The 16,355-nt window shown below is 38.2% G+C and overlaps 1 protein-coding gene across 2 annotated transcripts in view; it reads right to left on the bottom strand.

Annotated features, from left to right (window-relative positions):
* LOC111922796 (uncharacterized) overlaps positions 1-7,043 on the bottom strand; it is a 32,031-nt gene extending 24,988 nt beyond the window's left edge. The window contains exons 1-3 of one of the 2 annotated variants that reach the window (XM_086880144.1): positions 6,845-7,018; positions 4,056-4,245; positions 2,940-3,138 (exon numbers count right to left, since the gene is read on the bottom strand). In XM_086880144.1, the coding sequence (XP_086736270.1) occupies positions 2,940-2,997 (58 nt within the window). In that variant the 5' untranslated portion in view covers positions 2,998-3,138; positions 4,056-4,245; positions 6,845-7,018. Of the gene's footprint in view, positions 1-2,939; positions 3,139-4,055; positions 4,246-6,844 lie in introns of both variants that reach the window. The other variant, XR_015284221.1, reaches the window with a different exon arrangement.
* Positions 7,044-16,355: the final 9,312 nt, after the last annotated feature.

The following is a 16,355-nucleotide window of genomic DNA, read 5'->3' as shown; positions in this document are numbered from 1 at the left end:
ATAAGCCTCTGACTTAGTGCCACATTAGAATTTGTAGTGTAATTAAAGCAAGAGTAACCCTAAAAATAGTTGCCAGCGAAGCTTCACTTTTTTAGTAGAGTTTTATGTGGTGTTTTTTGGATTTGGATCTATTTGTTTGGCATACAGTCAAATTCTACTTAAAATGTTTCATCATTAAAACTTCCAACAAATGGAGTGCTGTTAAGTACAGAAGTTTGATATATTTTTTTTCCTGCAAAATATAGTTGGCTTTCAATTTCATATATAATGTGTGGGGTGACCAAAACTGTATTTGCTAATATCTGAAAATCTTGATTGTGGTACATGAAAGTGCAGTGCATAGGAGGAGTTATTCCTTTGTGTGTTTGAATCAAACACATGACATATGACATTTTTTGGTCTGTCCCATATCCCACATAATGAAAGACTGAAAATGGGAAGTAGACCAGTAACGTGTGCATGAGTAATAGAAATTTCATTAGGTCACAACAGGAACATCAGAGGGTGTGTTAACCTCTCAAGGGAGTTCACCTGTGCCTTCCTAGGCATCTCTCCAGGTGTAGGACTGTGTCCCAGAAGAGCAGGATTTATATTTCACCTGAGAAAAGTGTCAGTGAGTAAGCAGCCAGGTTGCTGCTTGGTTTGAGTGGAGGGGGAAGGTTAGCTTTGGGCATGAGTCAGTGTTGAGAACTGCTGTAAGAGTCAACATTCAGAGAACAAGATAAAATGTAGACAAAATCCCTCTACATCCTTGTCTGTCAGGGCTTTTGCCATATACAAATCTGGCAGAGGGGGTTTTGGGGTGGTGGTGTGTTTTTTCATTGATTTTAATGGAAGAAAAAAGAACTTTTAAGTAAGATTGTGGCAGAGAACAGTAGAGCAGAGCAGTATTTCATGTGGTTCTGCACCAGGTAACAGCAACATTCAAGGAAAACAGAGTAGGAAGAGCTGGGATTTGCAAGTGCAGCTCATGTACAAATCAAGATCTTCTACAGCATAATGAACTACATATATCTATATATATCTTATATATACTAAAATGGAAAGGTACCATGGTTTTGTGCCAACTACAAAAAGAAATCCAACAACATAATTTTGCAATTAAAAGAGGAAAGTAACAGTTTGTTGTTGAAACATCTTTGGTTGGGTATGGGGTATTTTTAATTTAATCTTAAATCAGAAGGAGGAAGGTGTTCCTGGTGGCATAAGTCCAACAGGAAGAAACTAAAAGTATTATTTTTGGGGTTTTTTCTTGGGTTCTGGTTTGTTTATTTATTGGCTTGGCAGGACAGGAGGTGATTTACATGAATTGCATTTCAATTCATTCAAAGATGCAAACCAGCTGTAGTACAAAACTTCAAAAATTGTTTAGTGCGACTGTGCAGAGGGGAGAGGAGTGGGGACAGTGGGGAGGGCACTGGGCTGTTGTACAGGAAAAACAAACACCAGAAAAAATGAATCCTTGCAGAAGGAGAACAAAAATGAAGTTGCATCAGAACTTCACACAGTTTCCTGTCAGTAAGGAATTGCAGATCCCAGAAATAGGGAAAATACCTTTCCTTTCTAGGCACACAACGCTGTCCCCCATCAACATACAGATGATTGCTGTCACTAAATCCAACTTGGTTGTGACCCAGGGCTCCTAAGCTCATGTGTGGTCGTTTCCCTTGACTTCAGTGTTAGCTCACTTCTTTGACCAGTCTATATTTCCTAAAACTACTGATATGCCTCATCATTCTTAACAGATAACATAACTCCAGAATTCTAAATTTCTGGATAAATGAGAGGTGGTATTAAACCTCATCTTCTCTTTGCTTTCTCAGGTTTTTTGGAAATAATTTCCAAGCAATTGGATCCTGTAGTCACTTGCCCTTTTGGGAACTGGCTTTGTAAAGCAGAAAAATTGACATTGCTGTAATTCTTAGCCTGTGGAGAAAGATGACCTTATATAAACCTATAAATGTCAAATTCTGGCAAGAATAGAGGCAGCCCTGTGGGATAGTTTGAGTCAACTATATATGTTATTTTAGAGATTCAGACTAAACCCAGCACTGGAAAAAAATACAATCAAAAAGAAGGGGTTTGTCTATTAAATATAATTACTGGATAATGTGGTACTATGTTTCAATGTGAGTATGACATATAAAACCTAGCTTGGACTTACTAAAAACAGGATAAAGACCTAACTTCCTGGGTTCAAGCACCAAACTGGGAAAGAATTTGTAGATCTCTGCTGAATAAAGATGCAAGGTAAGATATTAGCTATTGTAATGAAACAGGAGTGGAATATCTTCCTTTATTTCTGCTGTTTTCATGATCAGCATTCGCCTCAATTGTGATGACATGCTTTTAAAGTGTGTAGGGGTAGACAAGAGAAAAGAGGAAAGCTTCTTCTGAAGGGAAAGATGAAAAAGTATGTGAAGAATGAGCACATTCAAATTCTTATTGCAGACTATTCAGTGCTTTTCTATCAGTTTCTGAAACATTTCTAACAAAAGTTACAATTTGGGTATTTAATGCAATTAACATAAACTCTGGCTTGCTTTAACTCATGTTAATCAGACCAAGTTGCCATAATTACTGGTTTTAAATGTATCTAATTAAAATTAATATTCACACTAAGGGACATGAAATGTTAACTTGATATTTTATGCAATTTGACAATATAATACAACTTTGAAGCCCTTTTTAAAATTATTTTTATGGTGATGTTTTAAGTTAATTCTATTCATATAATTATATGATATATTGCTGCAGATTATTGTAAGTAAGGTTTGAAAACATTTTCTCTCTTAAGTATCCAAATGCTGTTTTATATCCTGGAGCACTAGTAATAGAAATCATGAATTAAGGCAAGACATAAAGTAAACCATTTCTCTCTCATCTTTGCTGCTAATTGACTAAAGTGAAAATTCATCTGAAAGGTTTTATGTACTTACTGATGACTTTCAGAGAATGCTTATAATTGCCATTCATTGAAGTGAGGATGCCATCCATAGTACCAGCAGGTTTTCCCACGCTGTTTCTGACCTGCAGAATCCCTGCAGCTCCAGTGTTTGGCTTTTCTTCAACACAGACCACCAGTTGTGTTAAATTATTCTCTAGTATGTGCCTGAAGAATTATGTTGATTTCTGTGCCTGAAATATATCCCTCTCTGTTGACATAATATGGCTACATCAAGCTTCCATCTAATTTTTTTTACATGGAAGCTCTATTTTGAAAATAAAATCTTCTAAAATCTTGCTTCCAAGCAACTTGTTTAATAGAATGTGCTGCATTGCATTTGTTTAACAGAGCATGCTTGGTTATAAAATGTTTTATATATTTCTTCCACTGTGTTTGCATAGGAAGAACAGTCACACAGTCTAATAAACTTTAGAACAAGTATCTTCTTTATTACTGTTTTACAGACAGCAGATTTCATCCAAATTGTTTTTAAAGCTATGTGTCTTAACATGGCCAAACCCATGAAAGCCATGTTACAATTTCCATGCTGCTTACAAGCCTACTTTAAGTGTTGAGAAAGGATCTGATCTCACATTTGAACTTATGTCAGGGTAAGATAATAACATATACTACTGCAACTTGTCATTTCTGTCTAATGAATAAATTTAAACAGATGAAGTTTGAAGACACCAGTATCACCAAAAGATATAAAAATCCATATTTCTCCTTTTTTTGAAAAACATGATTAGTATAAAGAAATTCTATGAGGTCATTTACAGCCTTAAGACTCCATTTCCAAAATAACTGCTTTTCATTTTATTATTCAGCATATACTTGCTTATAATAAGTTGTCTAGGTTTTCACAGCTGTTCTGTATTTATAGTCTAAAGGGAAATTCACTTGTCAGGGCTGGTATGACAAATAAATGTTCCATATGTGCATCTTATTCTTAGGTGTATTTTCTTATTAGCCAACAAAATGTCAAGAAATACAGTTTGCATCCATTTAACAGCACACAAACAGAGCCTTTAGGGGTTTTTTGTGGCACATCCTAACCAATTGAGAAATGAGCTGCATTTTTCTTAAAGAAGTGTAAAATTTAACTGACCTTTCAGACCTTTTGGGACTCTTTACTAGAGCTATTCCCGTTTCTGGAACTCTTGGAGTGGGCAGATGGAAATCATCCACTTCAGTGCGGCAAGGGAGAACTGTAATAAATCTTCTGCTTGTCATCAAACTTTTCTGGGGAGCATCTTCAAGACAATGAGTGAACTTCTCTGTTTTCTCCCTGTTCATTCCTAGGATAAACCACAGCATAAAGACCTTGTGAGGAAACTTTAACCTAATGTTCCGAAGTTCCCAAAAGACTGAGCTCTCCAGCCGTGCTTTCAGAAGGAACCTGCAGAGAGTCTTGTGTCTCTGGCAGTCTCTGCTGGGGTGGCCTCTGAGCTCAGGCTTGCTTTAATGTGCAGGCCAGGCATGGAAATAAGTGAAAGTCTTGATATCATCCTTGCTCTTTGCAGACCCAGCAAATGAGCCAGCATATTACAGCAGAGATATACAGAGACAGAGGTTCCTAGAGTAAATGGGACCTGGAAAGAATTATTTGTGACCTTTGACATTTTTCATATACATCTTTCCCTATCTAGTCCACAATAAGAAGTTCCTATTACATTTCCAAAAGGCAGTCATAATGAAAATGGCAGTATCATTTTAACTTACCTTGGGGCTGCCAGACAATACTAATTACTGAGACATGTATTGGTGGGTGGTTTTGGTTGGGTTTTTTATTTTTTTTTATTAGAGAGCAATGTAACAGCGAAATGAATTAGATATGATTTGTATAAGCTAAAATAGAACCAGCTCTGAACTGGCATATGTCTTGCCAGTTATGAAAGATAAAAAAGCCTGGTAATATCCACTGGAAAGATCAAACTTTCTTTCCTAATTTTACTTTGGCAAAAGATATGGAGTAGATCATCTTTGATCAGCAGAAAAAGCAAGAAGTACAACCCCCAGGAAAGCTGCACTGACAATTATCAAGGTCCCAAACAGGCAAACCAGGTCACAAATAGGAGACTTCAGGGTTAGGCAAAACTTCTGTATTATCAAAAAACTAGGATTGAATTGATTTTTCTGCCCTGGTTGTCTCTAATGATTTTCTCTCTGGAGGTGTTTATCTTCCATTACAGTCAATAAATAAAATCTAGGAAAGCAATAGAAAAAGGCTGAAATTGAGTGAGATGAAACTCACTTCAGCTCTCAAGAACCTAAGTGTTCTCTACCAGTCTTTCTCCTGTGACTGGTACTGGAATATGGCATTAAAATGTGATCCCTACAATTATGTTGGATAAATGAATGTCATCAATGCTTAGTGGAGAATAAATACCTCTATTTATAATAAAAGGTAATATTTCTGCTACCTGCTAATGCACTAGATGGAAAGCTATCCTCTTGTAGTAGGTACCATAGGGGTAGACAAATGTTAGGGCTTAGTACTGAGAAAAGGTACTTGTGTAAAGAAATGTTTGGATATTTTCACCATTCTCTACCTAGAATGAAAGTAATTTCCAAACTGCATTGCCAAAATAATCTCTGCTTGTATGAATTAAACTGTGAAGAATTCAGTTCTTTTGAGCTGACTCCTTCCAGTTATTTATTACTACTGAAATAAGTTGCATAATACATTTAAGCTTTTGCAGCTTATCTATAACCACATCTGTGCTGTTAGTAGTCTCCCCAATAAACCACCCCAGATAGACCAGTTACAAGCACAGCTCAAATTTTCTATTAAAATATATTTTTGTTTTGCATCGTACACAATACAGGTGGCAGCATATCAAAGAGTAATTTTCCAATGTGTTTACAAACATGTAGAGAGAAATAGCTAAAACAGTTTAGATTAAGCATTTAAGTTGGAGCTTGCTTAGATAAGTGGCAGGCAGTACCTTTAGGGTCCATAATGGTATGTCATTTCCACCACACTGTGGCTGAACGTTGTGCCATATGGATCTGATTATTCAGTGTGAATTCATATCAAAAGCCCAGCTCACCTCCATCCCATAGATGTCCTGAAACCTCTCCTGCTGATCCCTGAGTTTTCTTTTGGTGCAGGGCAGTCAGAATCTTTCTGAAGGTCAGTGCCCATGCCACAAACCTTATTCACTCTTCAATAATTCAAGTTCTGCGCCTTTGCTTAAAACAATTGAAGGAATGGAGTGGGTTTCTTGAGGGGGGGGTTACATGTGGAACAAGTTTCATAGAACAGTCCAACTCTGACAGAGTGTTAGAAACAGGTCATTTTCAGGATTGACTTAAAATATGATTCCAGTGAAGATCTGTCCTCACATTTTTTTTATAATGTTTTTATAATGTAAGTCATCAGCAAATACTCCATCTCCCCTAACAATGTAATTAAACAGTTGCAAATGTGGTGTGTTTACAGCATGGCAAATACATTTATCTTCTCTTAACCACTTACCTGACTTGCTAAAGGTTTTTAATAATGCCCAAAGTAATGGGACCTGAATAATTCATGCCCAAATTAGATATGCATTAATGATCCCAGTGTAGTTAACTGGAAAACTAGGATCTGGCTTAGTGTATGCTTAGAGCAATAAAACACTTTGAAGGCTACTGTGACTGCAACTGCTAGGCTCAATAAAGCTGAGTCACTAAAAAGAAGTGATTTAATCTTTCCTGTTTACCTTCTCTGAAGTACACTGCTTGTGGAACCACTGAATTAAAGGAACACTTTCGTTTACATGGCCAAATAATCAGATTTTTGCTAACAGTTTTTGCAAAATTCAATCATTTAATTATACCTTTTCCATCGAAGCAGATTATGTACATTTTCTGTAATAGACTACCATTTGAAAAGTTTGATTATTTACTTACATATTGAGAATCAATCGGACTGTAGCTTTCTGAGCACTGTCTCAGATTTTCGAGCACAGTTTCAGCTGAAAGCTGGCCATACCCAGGTGAGGCTCTCTTTTGAACAAGCGGACAGTGTTGATGACAAGCAGAGAAGCGGAGCGGACGGGAAGGAGGCAGAGCGGTGGCGGTGGCGGTGGCTGTGCCGCCCGCGGGCTGCAGGTGGCGCTGTGCCCCCGGCTCTGCCCGCCGCTGCCCGCGGCCCCGCCCGGCGCTCGCAAAGCGGGGCGGCTGCGCCAGCGACACACGCTCAGGCTTAAATTCTGTTCCCTTCTCCTCTGCCCGAGTTCTTTCCAGTCACAAACCCCTCTCTTTTCTTTTCCTTCAGCATTGTTGGCGATTTCATATTGTGCTTTATGGCTATAAACTTGTATAGCAACAAGCCTCTCTTACTCTCATGTGGTTTTGCCATCGCTGTGGTGAACCTGTCTGCTATTTTTGGCTGGGATAGAATTAATTTTCTTTACATCAGCTGGTGTGGGGCTCTGTTTTGGATCTGCCCTGAACACAGAGTCGGTAATGTAGAGATGGTTTTGTTATTGCTGAGCGGTGCTTACACAGAGCCAAGGCCTTTGCTGATTTTCCTAATGCCACGCTGGCAAGGAAACCGGGCATGCATGGGAAATTAGGAGGGGACACAGCCGGGACAGGTGACCCCTGCTGACCGAAGGGATATTCCAGACCATCTGACATCATGCTCAGTATATAAAGAGAGGGAAAGAAGAAGGAAGGGGGCAACATTAGAAGTGATAGCCTTTTACTTTCCCTATAAAACTGTCCTTTTCTCAACCCACAAGTTTTCTAGTTTTTATGCTTTCAGCTTCCTCCCTGATCCACTAGGGGTAGTAATAAGGAAAAAAGGAGGGGGAAAAAGATATACAGTATCTTTCTTTTCTAATTTTTATGTCTACAGAGTAGTGATGCTATAATGTTTCAATCTCAAATAGTTATAGGTTGAAGACAATATAACTATAATTTTAATATGTGAAACCCTAAAGTGGAAGGCTGTGTAAATTTTACCACAGTAACATGACAGCTATAGAATAATGGAACAAAATAGTTTGGAAGGAACCTTTGAGGTTATCCACCCAACCCCCTGCTCAAAGCCAGCCCAGCTTGCACCAGGTTCCTCAGGTTCTTGCACAGCTGGATTTTGACTACCTGCAAGAATTGAAATTTTACGCCTTTACTGTGCATCTCTCTCCAGCCTGTGACCACCTTCATGCCCTTCTTTGCTACAAGACTGCATGATCAGCTTTGTGCACCAGAAACCCTTGTGCAGTTCCCAGCCTGTGCGGGTGCAGGGGTTTACTCTGTGCCAGCCAGGACAGGGTTTGCATTTGCCTGCACTGAAATTCAAGTGGTCCCTCTCAGTCTGATGAGGTTCCCCATGAGTGGTAGCCCTGCCTGCTGCTGTGTCCAACACCACCTTTAACACCTCCTCAAAATTTCTGAGGGTCTCATGGTCCAGATCATGACTGCCCGGTTTGAGGGATCCTCCAAAAATACACTGGAATAGTAATTAGGAAAGGTAAATGGAGGAGTATAGGAAGTAAGTTAAGAGTGCCCAAGAAGGCTGATCTGAAAGGAATCATGCTCAGTTGGCAGACAGGTGGCTGATAGTCAGAGAACAGAGTGCAGATTACTGATTCTAAGTTCAAGAGTCAAACAAGTGGTGAAGATTTGTGTCATTAGAATGAAAATAATTGGGCAGTGGTTGGAGAAGCTTTTACAATACAGCTGGAAGTAGGAACTTCAGGGAAGCACTTTACAAAATGGGAAAAAAGAGGCAAGTACTTTTATATTTTTTTAGCAAAGGAAATCAGTTAAACCACTCAATATTTGATGATATTTTTGTTCAGTTAATGAACTAAAATTATTGTTGCATTCCTAAGGCCTATATAAAATACTAGAGTGTATCAGGATCACACAGACTCATGAGTTAAAGAAAAATAAGTCTCTAAAGCCCAGATTGTTCACATTTCAATACTGTGACTGGGTATCCTGTAACAAATAAAAGAAAAACATTCCTCTGGAAAGGAATAACCCTCCCTGACTTGGTAAATGCTAAATTTGTGTTCTGTTTCTATTTAAAAGGTAGCCAAGCTCTTCAATGAGATGGAATTTCAGTTCACTTGCAGCAAATATGAAGCAATATTCTGCTTGTTTTTCCTTCTTGAGTCACTATTACCAATGATTTTTTTTCCATTACAATTTTTTACTTTGAGAACATTGTTTTGGCTCTTTCCTCAAATTTTCTTCTGAACTTGATCCTTAATCAATTATTTAAATCAGAAATAATGTGCAGACAAAATTGCATGTGCATGAAAGGAAGAAAGCCACTAGTAAATCCCGTTGTATAAAATAGTAACACACTGCTTTAGTACTTTAATACATGTGCTTTAATACATCTAGACAAAAGTCATTTTCTCAGATCCCTAAAAGCCCTTTTTTGGTCTCATTCAACACTTTTCATTGAAACTCTTCTTTTCATTGAAAAGGATCAAGTGAAGCAGCTAACTTCAATTATGAATTTAAGTTTTTAATGTTCTGACATTTGAAATAAAATCAGAAGTCATGCAAATAAGGCCCGGATGGGTTTCTCTCAAATCTGTTGTCATTCACCAATGTGAGGACTAAATCTGACCCTTGATTCACTTTACCATAAAAAGGACAAGACTGTCTCACAAGACATTCTTGTAAGTATTACACTAAGCTCTCTGGCCTACATATCATCTTAACCTATATTACATTCCTCAGTTAATTAATCAGAAGAAAACTGCTTTCAGACTTTTAAACATCAAGTGTACTTTCACACCATCAAATCAGGAGACAAATGAAATTTTTCTGAAACCTTTCTTTCAATTATAATTTCTTCAAGATAATCAACATAATATAATATGTTTATATATATAATTGATTCAAGGCATTTACCAGATAGTCCCAAACTGCAAATTTGAATATCTGCAAATCTGTCATGTGAAAAAAGAAGCATGTTTTTGTCTTAAGCTGAACTGAGCTACTCCTCAGTAGACAAAGATTGATGTTGAGTTGCAAAATGCCGTTTAGATTGCTAGGCTACTCATGATGAGACCTTGATATCTTCAGGAATAAGCCTCCTGCTGTTACTTTGAGCACAGGTGGGACTAGAGGTCTTTTCAAAACTCTTCAGTCCTGTGATCTGTTTCAGTCATGTCAGATATATTTGTTACTGTTCCAGGTGCCTTCTTTAAGCATGCACTGAGAATTACCATCCTACTTAACAACTTTGGTTCAATGGCATCCTTATCCTCCCCTCAGCCTCCTCAGCTTATGGCCTCACATAGTGATGTAAACGGCTGTGAAAGGTTCCTGCGGCTGTTCCAGCTTCTTCCAGCAATGATCAGAGCTCTTTCTCATTCATCCATAAATATAACATCATAAGATTACTGTTGGCCAAGGGTGAAACAGACAAAAGTCTCTTCAAGTTCACCTTAGCAATATCTCTTCCCTTCCTGTGTTCGGTACCTGTGCCATAGGAGTTCCTGAGTAACCAGTGGCATAGTTCAATGTCATTGTTTATCCCTTGCTGTACAATCTTTGTCTTGGCACTGTCTAGAGGGTCAAGCAGATTTTCTGCTAAAATATATTAATGAGAATTATGCTACTTGGTAGCAAAACAGTCAATCCTTCTTAACAGCACTGACCTGAGACAAATTGTATCATAATATTTTTGCATAGAATATGGGCCATATAATGTATTAAAATCTATGTACTAATTTATGCACTTGGATAAAATTAGTTTTGGGAAGCCAAAAGTCTCAATAACTAGTAAAATGATTAATCTAAAGACACACATTTAAAAATAAAAAGACTGGAGAGGGTTTATTTTATTGTTCATAACTCAAAGTCTGTCAATGATATTTATTGAATTGTCATAACGTGGACTCCCTTTCCTCACTTTATATTTCTTAGGTCTTCAACTTGCTCTTATTATATCTTCAAATATTATCTTCAAACATAAAATAAATTAAGCACTGTTCTGCACCAAACCCATATTCTGATGAACACAGGCCTGTCAGCTCAGGTGTCCAGATGCCTTTTGAAAGAGCAATTGTTGGAATGACAGTTTTCACCCTATATAAAGTCATATGGCACAAGTATTTTGTTAGACAGTAGACGTGTGTTTGCACTCTGTGGAGCAATGAGCAATCCTGGTGCTTTCTATCCTTCCTGTGTGGGGACCTGAAACCTCTATCCCAGTGGGCTTCACTTTGAGACCATGTTATAGGAGAGAATTAAAACCTAAACAATGCTAATTTAGACAGTAATTTAACCAACCATCAACTGACTGGTGATATTGTAGTCTGTTGCTTGGCAACTGCCAGGAGCTGACAAATAAATTCTTTCTTTTAGACTGATATTAATTGCCTCATTTTATTAAGCTAGGAGAAAAAAGAAACATTACAATGAATTTTAAAGTTAAGGCAAGACAAGATAATCTGAGGAGAGATACAGGATTGAATCACAGGATTACAGCTAGAATAGAACAAGGGGGAGGAGAGGTTCGGAGAGGAGAGGTTCGGAGAGGAGAGGAGAGGAGAGGAGAGGAGAGGAGAGGAGAGGAGAGGAGAGGAGAGGAAATTTGAAACACGATGTCTAAAATATGTTGGTCTTCAGCGTGGGAACATTGCCATAGCAATAATACTGGTTGCCTGGTTGGCTTGGTCTGGTTTGGGGTTTTTTGTTGTTGTTTTTTTTCACTCTGGAAAAGCTACCTTTTTACAAAATAGAACTGTTTTGATACAATGATTTTTTTCTTCTTAAATATAGGCTTCAATTCGCATAAGAATTTTCTTGGTCCAGTATTGAAGACCTTTCAGAATAATCTTAAATAACCTAAAAAGTCCTATTAAGAATATTTATTTATATTCTATATATATATATATATATATATATATATATATATATATATAGAATAAATATATATTCTATATATATTTATTTATATTCTATATTTCAATATTATAATATTGAACTATCTTTGAATGAATAAGGAAATGTAAATTCAGGTACTTGCTGTAACTAGAGTAGAATAAAAACTTGGAACTGGATCTTCAGTCATGAAAGTGATTTTATCCCATATTGTGATAACATCCTTTTCTGGCTTCTGAGGCTTTAAAATGTTGCTCTATTTCCAAAATTACTTTCTGCATCAATCTTCATGTTGCTTATTGGAGAATTGCAAAGATCACCTTCTGCAGCAAACAGGACAAGTTGTAATTAGCTGAGATGAGACTTTGCCAAAAAAGAGCAGCTTTCATATAGCTCAAATAATTCATTGTAATTAGTTCACCTGATTATCTGGGTTTAAGGAAAGAAAACAAAAGCACATTATAGTACAGGCACATTAACTACAATACAATTAGTGTAATTGTAATGTAATTATAATGCAGTTGCAATTTGTTAAAAATTATTCTTGCTAATGTATCTGAATTATGAAGTCTAATTGAAGTTTACTTGATAGTTTCATCTTCTGTATAACAAGAGAAGCTCCCTCTTCATTGCTTCAGTTGTCTCATTTTTTTTTGTTTTTGTTTCTCTGAAGAAACCGGGCAAAAATCCCTGATATTCCACTTGCAATAAGGATGTCCAATGAATTGCTTGATCAGAACATCTCTTCATGTGGAACCAGTGGTTTTGTCATGAGAAGGGGATTTGGATTGACTTTCCCTTCTACTGCATAAAATGTGTTCAGACTTAGCGAGTCTATATTGATTCCTTAACACAACTTTATGTGATTCCTTATATGACTGGAGAAAGGACAAGGATGTGCCAGTGCTGAACACCACATTCCTGTTAGGTGCTCAGTTCCAGGGGCTAAAGTTGCAGCCAAAGCTGATGGCCAGTCTGCTGAGGGAGTGAGGCAGGGAAGGAAGAAGGCATCTCTGCTACAAAGCAGTATTAGCTTAGTGTCTTTCATTTAACCCTAAAGCTAGGCCAAGGATGAAAGAAGGTGCTTAAGTAAAATCAGATTTCATGCCTAAAATGATGTCTGGGATTTAGATGCTATCCCCTTCTCCTTAGACAACTGGCTTACTCTTTTTCCTGTAGTCTTGCTAAGAGGACTTGCTGTCACTTTCCTTTAAACAAAGTGTCTTAACTTGATTTGAGGTGAGCCAAATGAGCTCAAGTGCTCATTATTTGTGTCCCAAATGAGCATCCTTAGTGCTGCAAAGAGCTCCCATCCTCTCTCTACTGCCCTGCCAGGCAGGGCAAGGGAGCACCAAAGGACTCTGATCCAGCTGCCCACTGGAAAAGGCACTCTGCTGGCATGAGGGAGCAGTGAAGCCCTCTGAGAGGCTGCTGCTGATTTTTTCCCATGACTTTTCAATGCAAAATACCAAAACAGTGGTGGGAGCAGGAGCCAGGACTTCATGGATTACATACATCTCCAGTGCAGCTTGCTAGAGAGTGGTATGCCTTTTCCTGGAGACAGCAGGAATTACAGCACTGTCTTGAAAGTGTGAATACCAAAGGAGGACTTTGGAATAACCTGCACAAATTAATGACCTCCCTACATATCAGTGAGAAAGGTGCTGGAATGCATCTTGAAAGAGATGGTTTTCTATCCTTTTCTAAAGCCCCTGACCTCAATAGTATCTTGTGAAAAAGAGAATTGCAAGAATGCAGGAGAAGCTGTAGTCTGTCAGTTCTACTTAATTCTCTGTATGTGGAATTAAGTTACTAATTAGGGTAGGGAGCCGTAAGAGAAGTCACATGCTCTTTTGCCCTGAAGATCTTAAAATTAAAAATACTTGAAAAGACATTCTTAACACAAAACTGGGAACTAATTGGTTGTGGCTGTACACAAGGAAGTGTTCATTATTTTCAGTTTGCAAAAATATCCTTGTCCTTAGTATTTCAAGATTCTTGCTAGTACTTAGATGGAAAAACATCATTAAAAGTAAATAGGTTATACTGAGAGAATTTTTTTAGCATGAAGTACTCAATCTCTTGCCAGGACTTAATGAAATTTATGATGTGAGAATGTCTACCAGCTGAAAAAAAAAAAAAAAGAGAAAACCTGATTTTTTTCAGCTGTGACAATTCTATAATAAAATAACCTTTGGAGTAGCTACGTCAGTGATTTTCACAGGCACCACACACACTATGCATAGAGAAAGGAGTAGCTATTTGTGGGAGACCTGAGATCATTTTGCTGTGTAGAAGTAGCTAGTACAGCCTTTCTTTGAGCAGTTGTTCCCTGCTGTATGCATTAAGTGTATCTTAATATCTACCCAAACATTCTTTGACTAGAATGGCTGCATGAGTAAAAGCCCCCAGCTCTTTAATGATTCTCTGCCACTCCACTCCACAGGACAGCAACTTCGGTTTGTGAAGAGCTCTTTGTATGTTGATCCTTCAACTGATGTGGTCCTCACAGAAATCCCCAGATCTTCCCAGGGACTTGGGTGAATCCAACCTGGAGCAAGGCACTTCCAGAGTTCTCAGCTGAGGTGGGCACCATCTGCCTTGCTGGTTTCAGCCCTCACTGCTCAAATAGGAAAGACCCTCAGGAAAAGGGCATTATCTAGATGATCAAGAAGAATTAATCAGAAGCGTGGGCTTTGTCAGCTGCTGTGAAAAGCATATTCTTCTGCATGATGAAGAAAACTAAATATATGGAAAAATATTATTATTTAATGAACTCCCATTGTCATTCTCATTTGAAGTTGCTAATGAGGCTGAAGTCAATATCCTTCATCTGTTCAGTAAAGTGAATTCTTCATCTTGACAGTCCAAGATTGCCAGTGGGTAGATGCAGATTTGTGAGAAGAACTAAATGGTGTTTGCTGTGGTGACTGATTATCTCCTGAAGAATCATGTGTTTTTCTCCAACAGTAGAGGATATAATTTAATTAGACTGTTATTTTAAATGTTCTGACTTTTTTTCATGCATTAACTTATGGCCTGTGGCTGATAGAAAAGAAATTAACGCTGACTCCTTTGAGTGTGGAATGAATTGCAGTTTGCAAGGGGAGAAAATTAATTATAAATGCCTGCTATTTAAGTTTTCCAGATTCAGATGATAAATGAAGCAATTATTACATGTCAAGTATATAAACAGTAATTCGTCAACATTTCAGCTTATTAATTCTAACATTTGCCATTCCATGTAGCATATTTATCACGTTTTATTGCTTGTTGATGAAAAATCTAGCTTAGTTCTCTCAATTATCTTTACACAGCTGCATAATGAAGCAACAAAGTGAGGATGTATATCACAGTCCTGAACACCATGAAAGGGTTCTTGTTTGTCTTGACTTGACCTCAGAATAAAGCACTGAGTCCTGAGCCTGGTCAGCTACAGATGTTCGTCCTCATTTCAACAGCCCTTGCTTAGCCCTTGCTTTCAAGGTGTTGTGCTGTCATGCTCCTGATTGCACTTCAAAGTCCATTTCTGCCTATTAATATGTGCCCAAGCCCCGCTGATTCATTATGCCTGGGTGCTCCTTCCTGCTCTTTCTAATCCTATCTCTGTGGCTTTCTTCATCTATGCCTGCAGTAGCATAAGAACTGGACTGAACCTCCATTATTTCCAGATCTGTGTCTGAAATCCTGGTGTTCTGCTGCACTCCCCACAAAGCCTCCATTGGCATATGTGACCCATTTCCTTTCACCTTCTCATTCTCTGAAACATCTGTCTAATCCAGGATCCTCCAAATTTTACCTTATGGATTGAAAGGCTTAAGCTCTGTCTTGACTAAGACAGACAGCTATGTTTGTTAATGATCTGTTTACGGAGCTGTTGTAAAATCTTCCTGTTCTGCACTGCTGCTTCAGTCTGGAGGCTCTCCCAGCATAGGATATCAAAATGCAGAAGCATGGACATGCAAGTGGATAGATCACAAGTTGGACAGTCTGGGTTTCCTAATAGCTTTTTGCTGCTGTGTGATATGTGATTATTGTGTTTTATATCCCAGGGTGAAATTCTGGCCCAAGTTACACTGGTGGGAAACTGCCATGACTTTAACCCCTGGTGTTCCTTCACAAGGTTAGCCAAACAAGGTTTTGGACTGCAAAAGCCACAGTAAACACATGCCACTTGAATTTAAAGGAAAATGAAAATTTAAAACCACATTTTACAAACCAATCACTTTGGGAAAGACATGTATGCTGGCAGTTGCTGAAGTGGCTACAATATATTCATTTTAGGCTTATCTGTAATCAAATGTCTTTGCTAATTAACTTGAAGTCTTCTAGCCTTAAGGCTGCATCAGTCCCCCAGACCATTTAGCCACAAACACATGGTGCAGGTGCATTATGGAATAAAGCAAAAACCTGCACAGTAACACACATTTGTGACAGGCACCTTTGCACCAAGAAACTTGATCTTCTTCCCCTATTGACAAGACTGAGGCTGAAGCAGAGCATGGATGACCTGGACGATGAATGCAGCCAGTCTGCATTCAAAACCCAGCTCTGCTGG

The sequence above is a fragment of the Cyanistes caeruleus genome, chromosome 3, assembly GCF_971803275.1.
Source record: "Cyanistes caeruleus chromosome 3, bCyaCae1.hap1.1, whole genome shotgun sequence".
Lineage (NCBI taxonomy): Eukaryota > Metazoa > Chordata > Aves > Passeriformes > Paridae > Cyanistes > Cyanistes caeruleus.
Note: the sequence above shows the minus strand (reverse complement) of the source record. Positions and strands in the feature narration are given on the sequence as shown.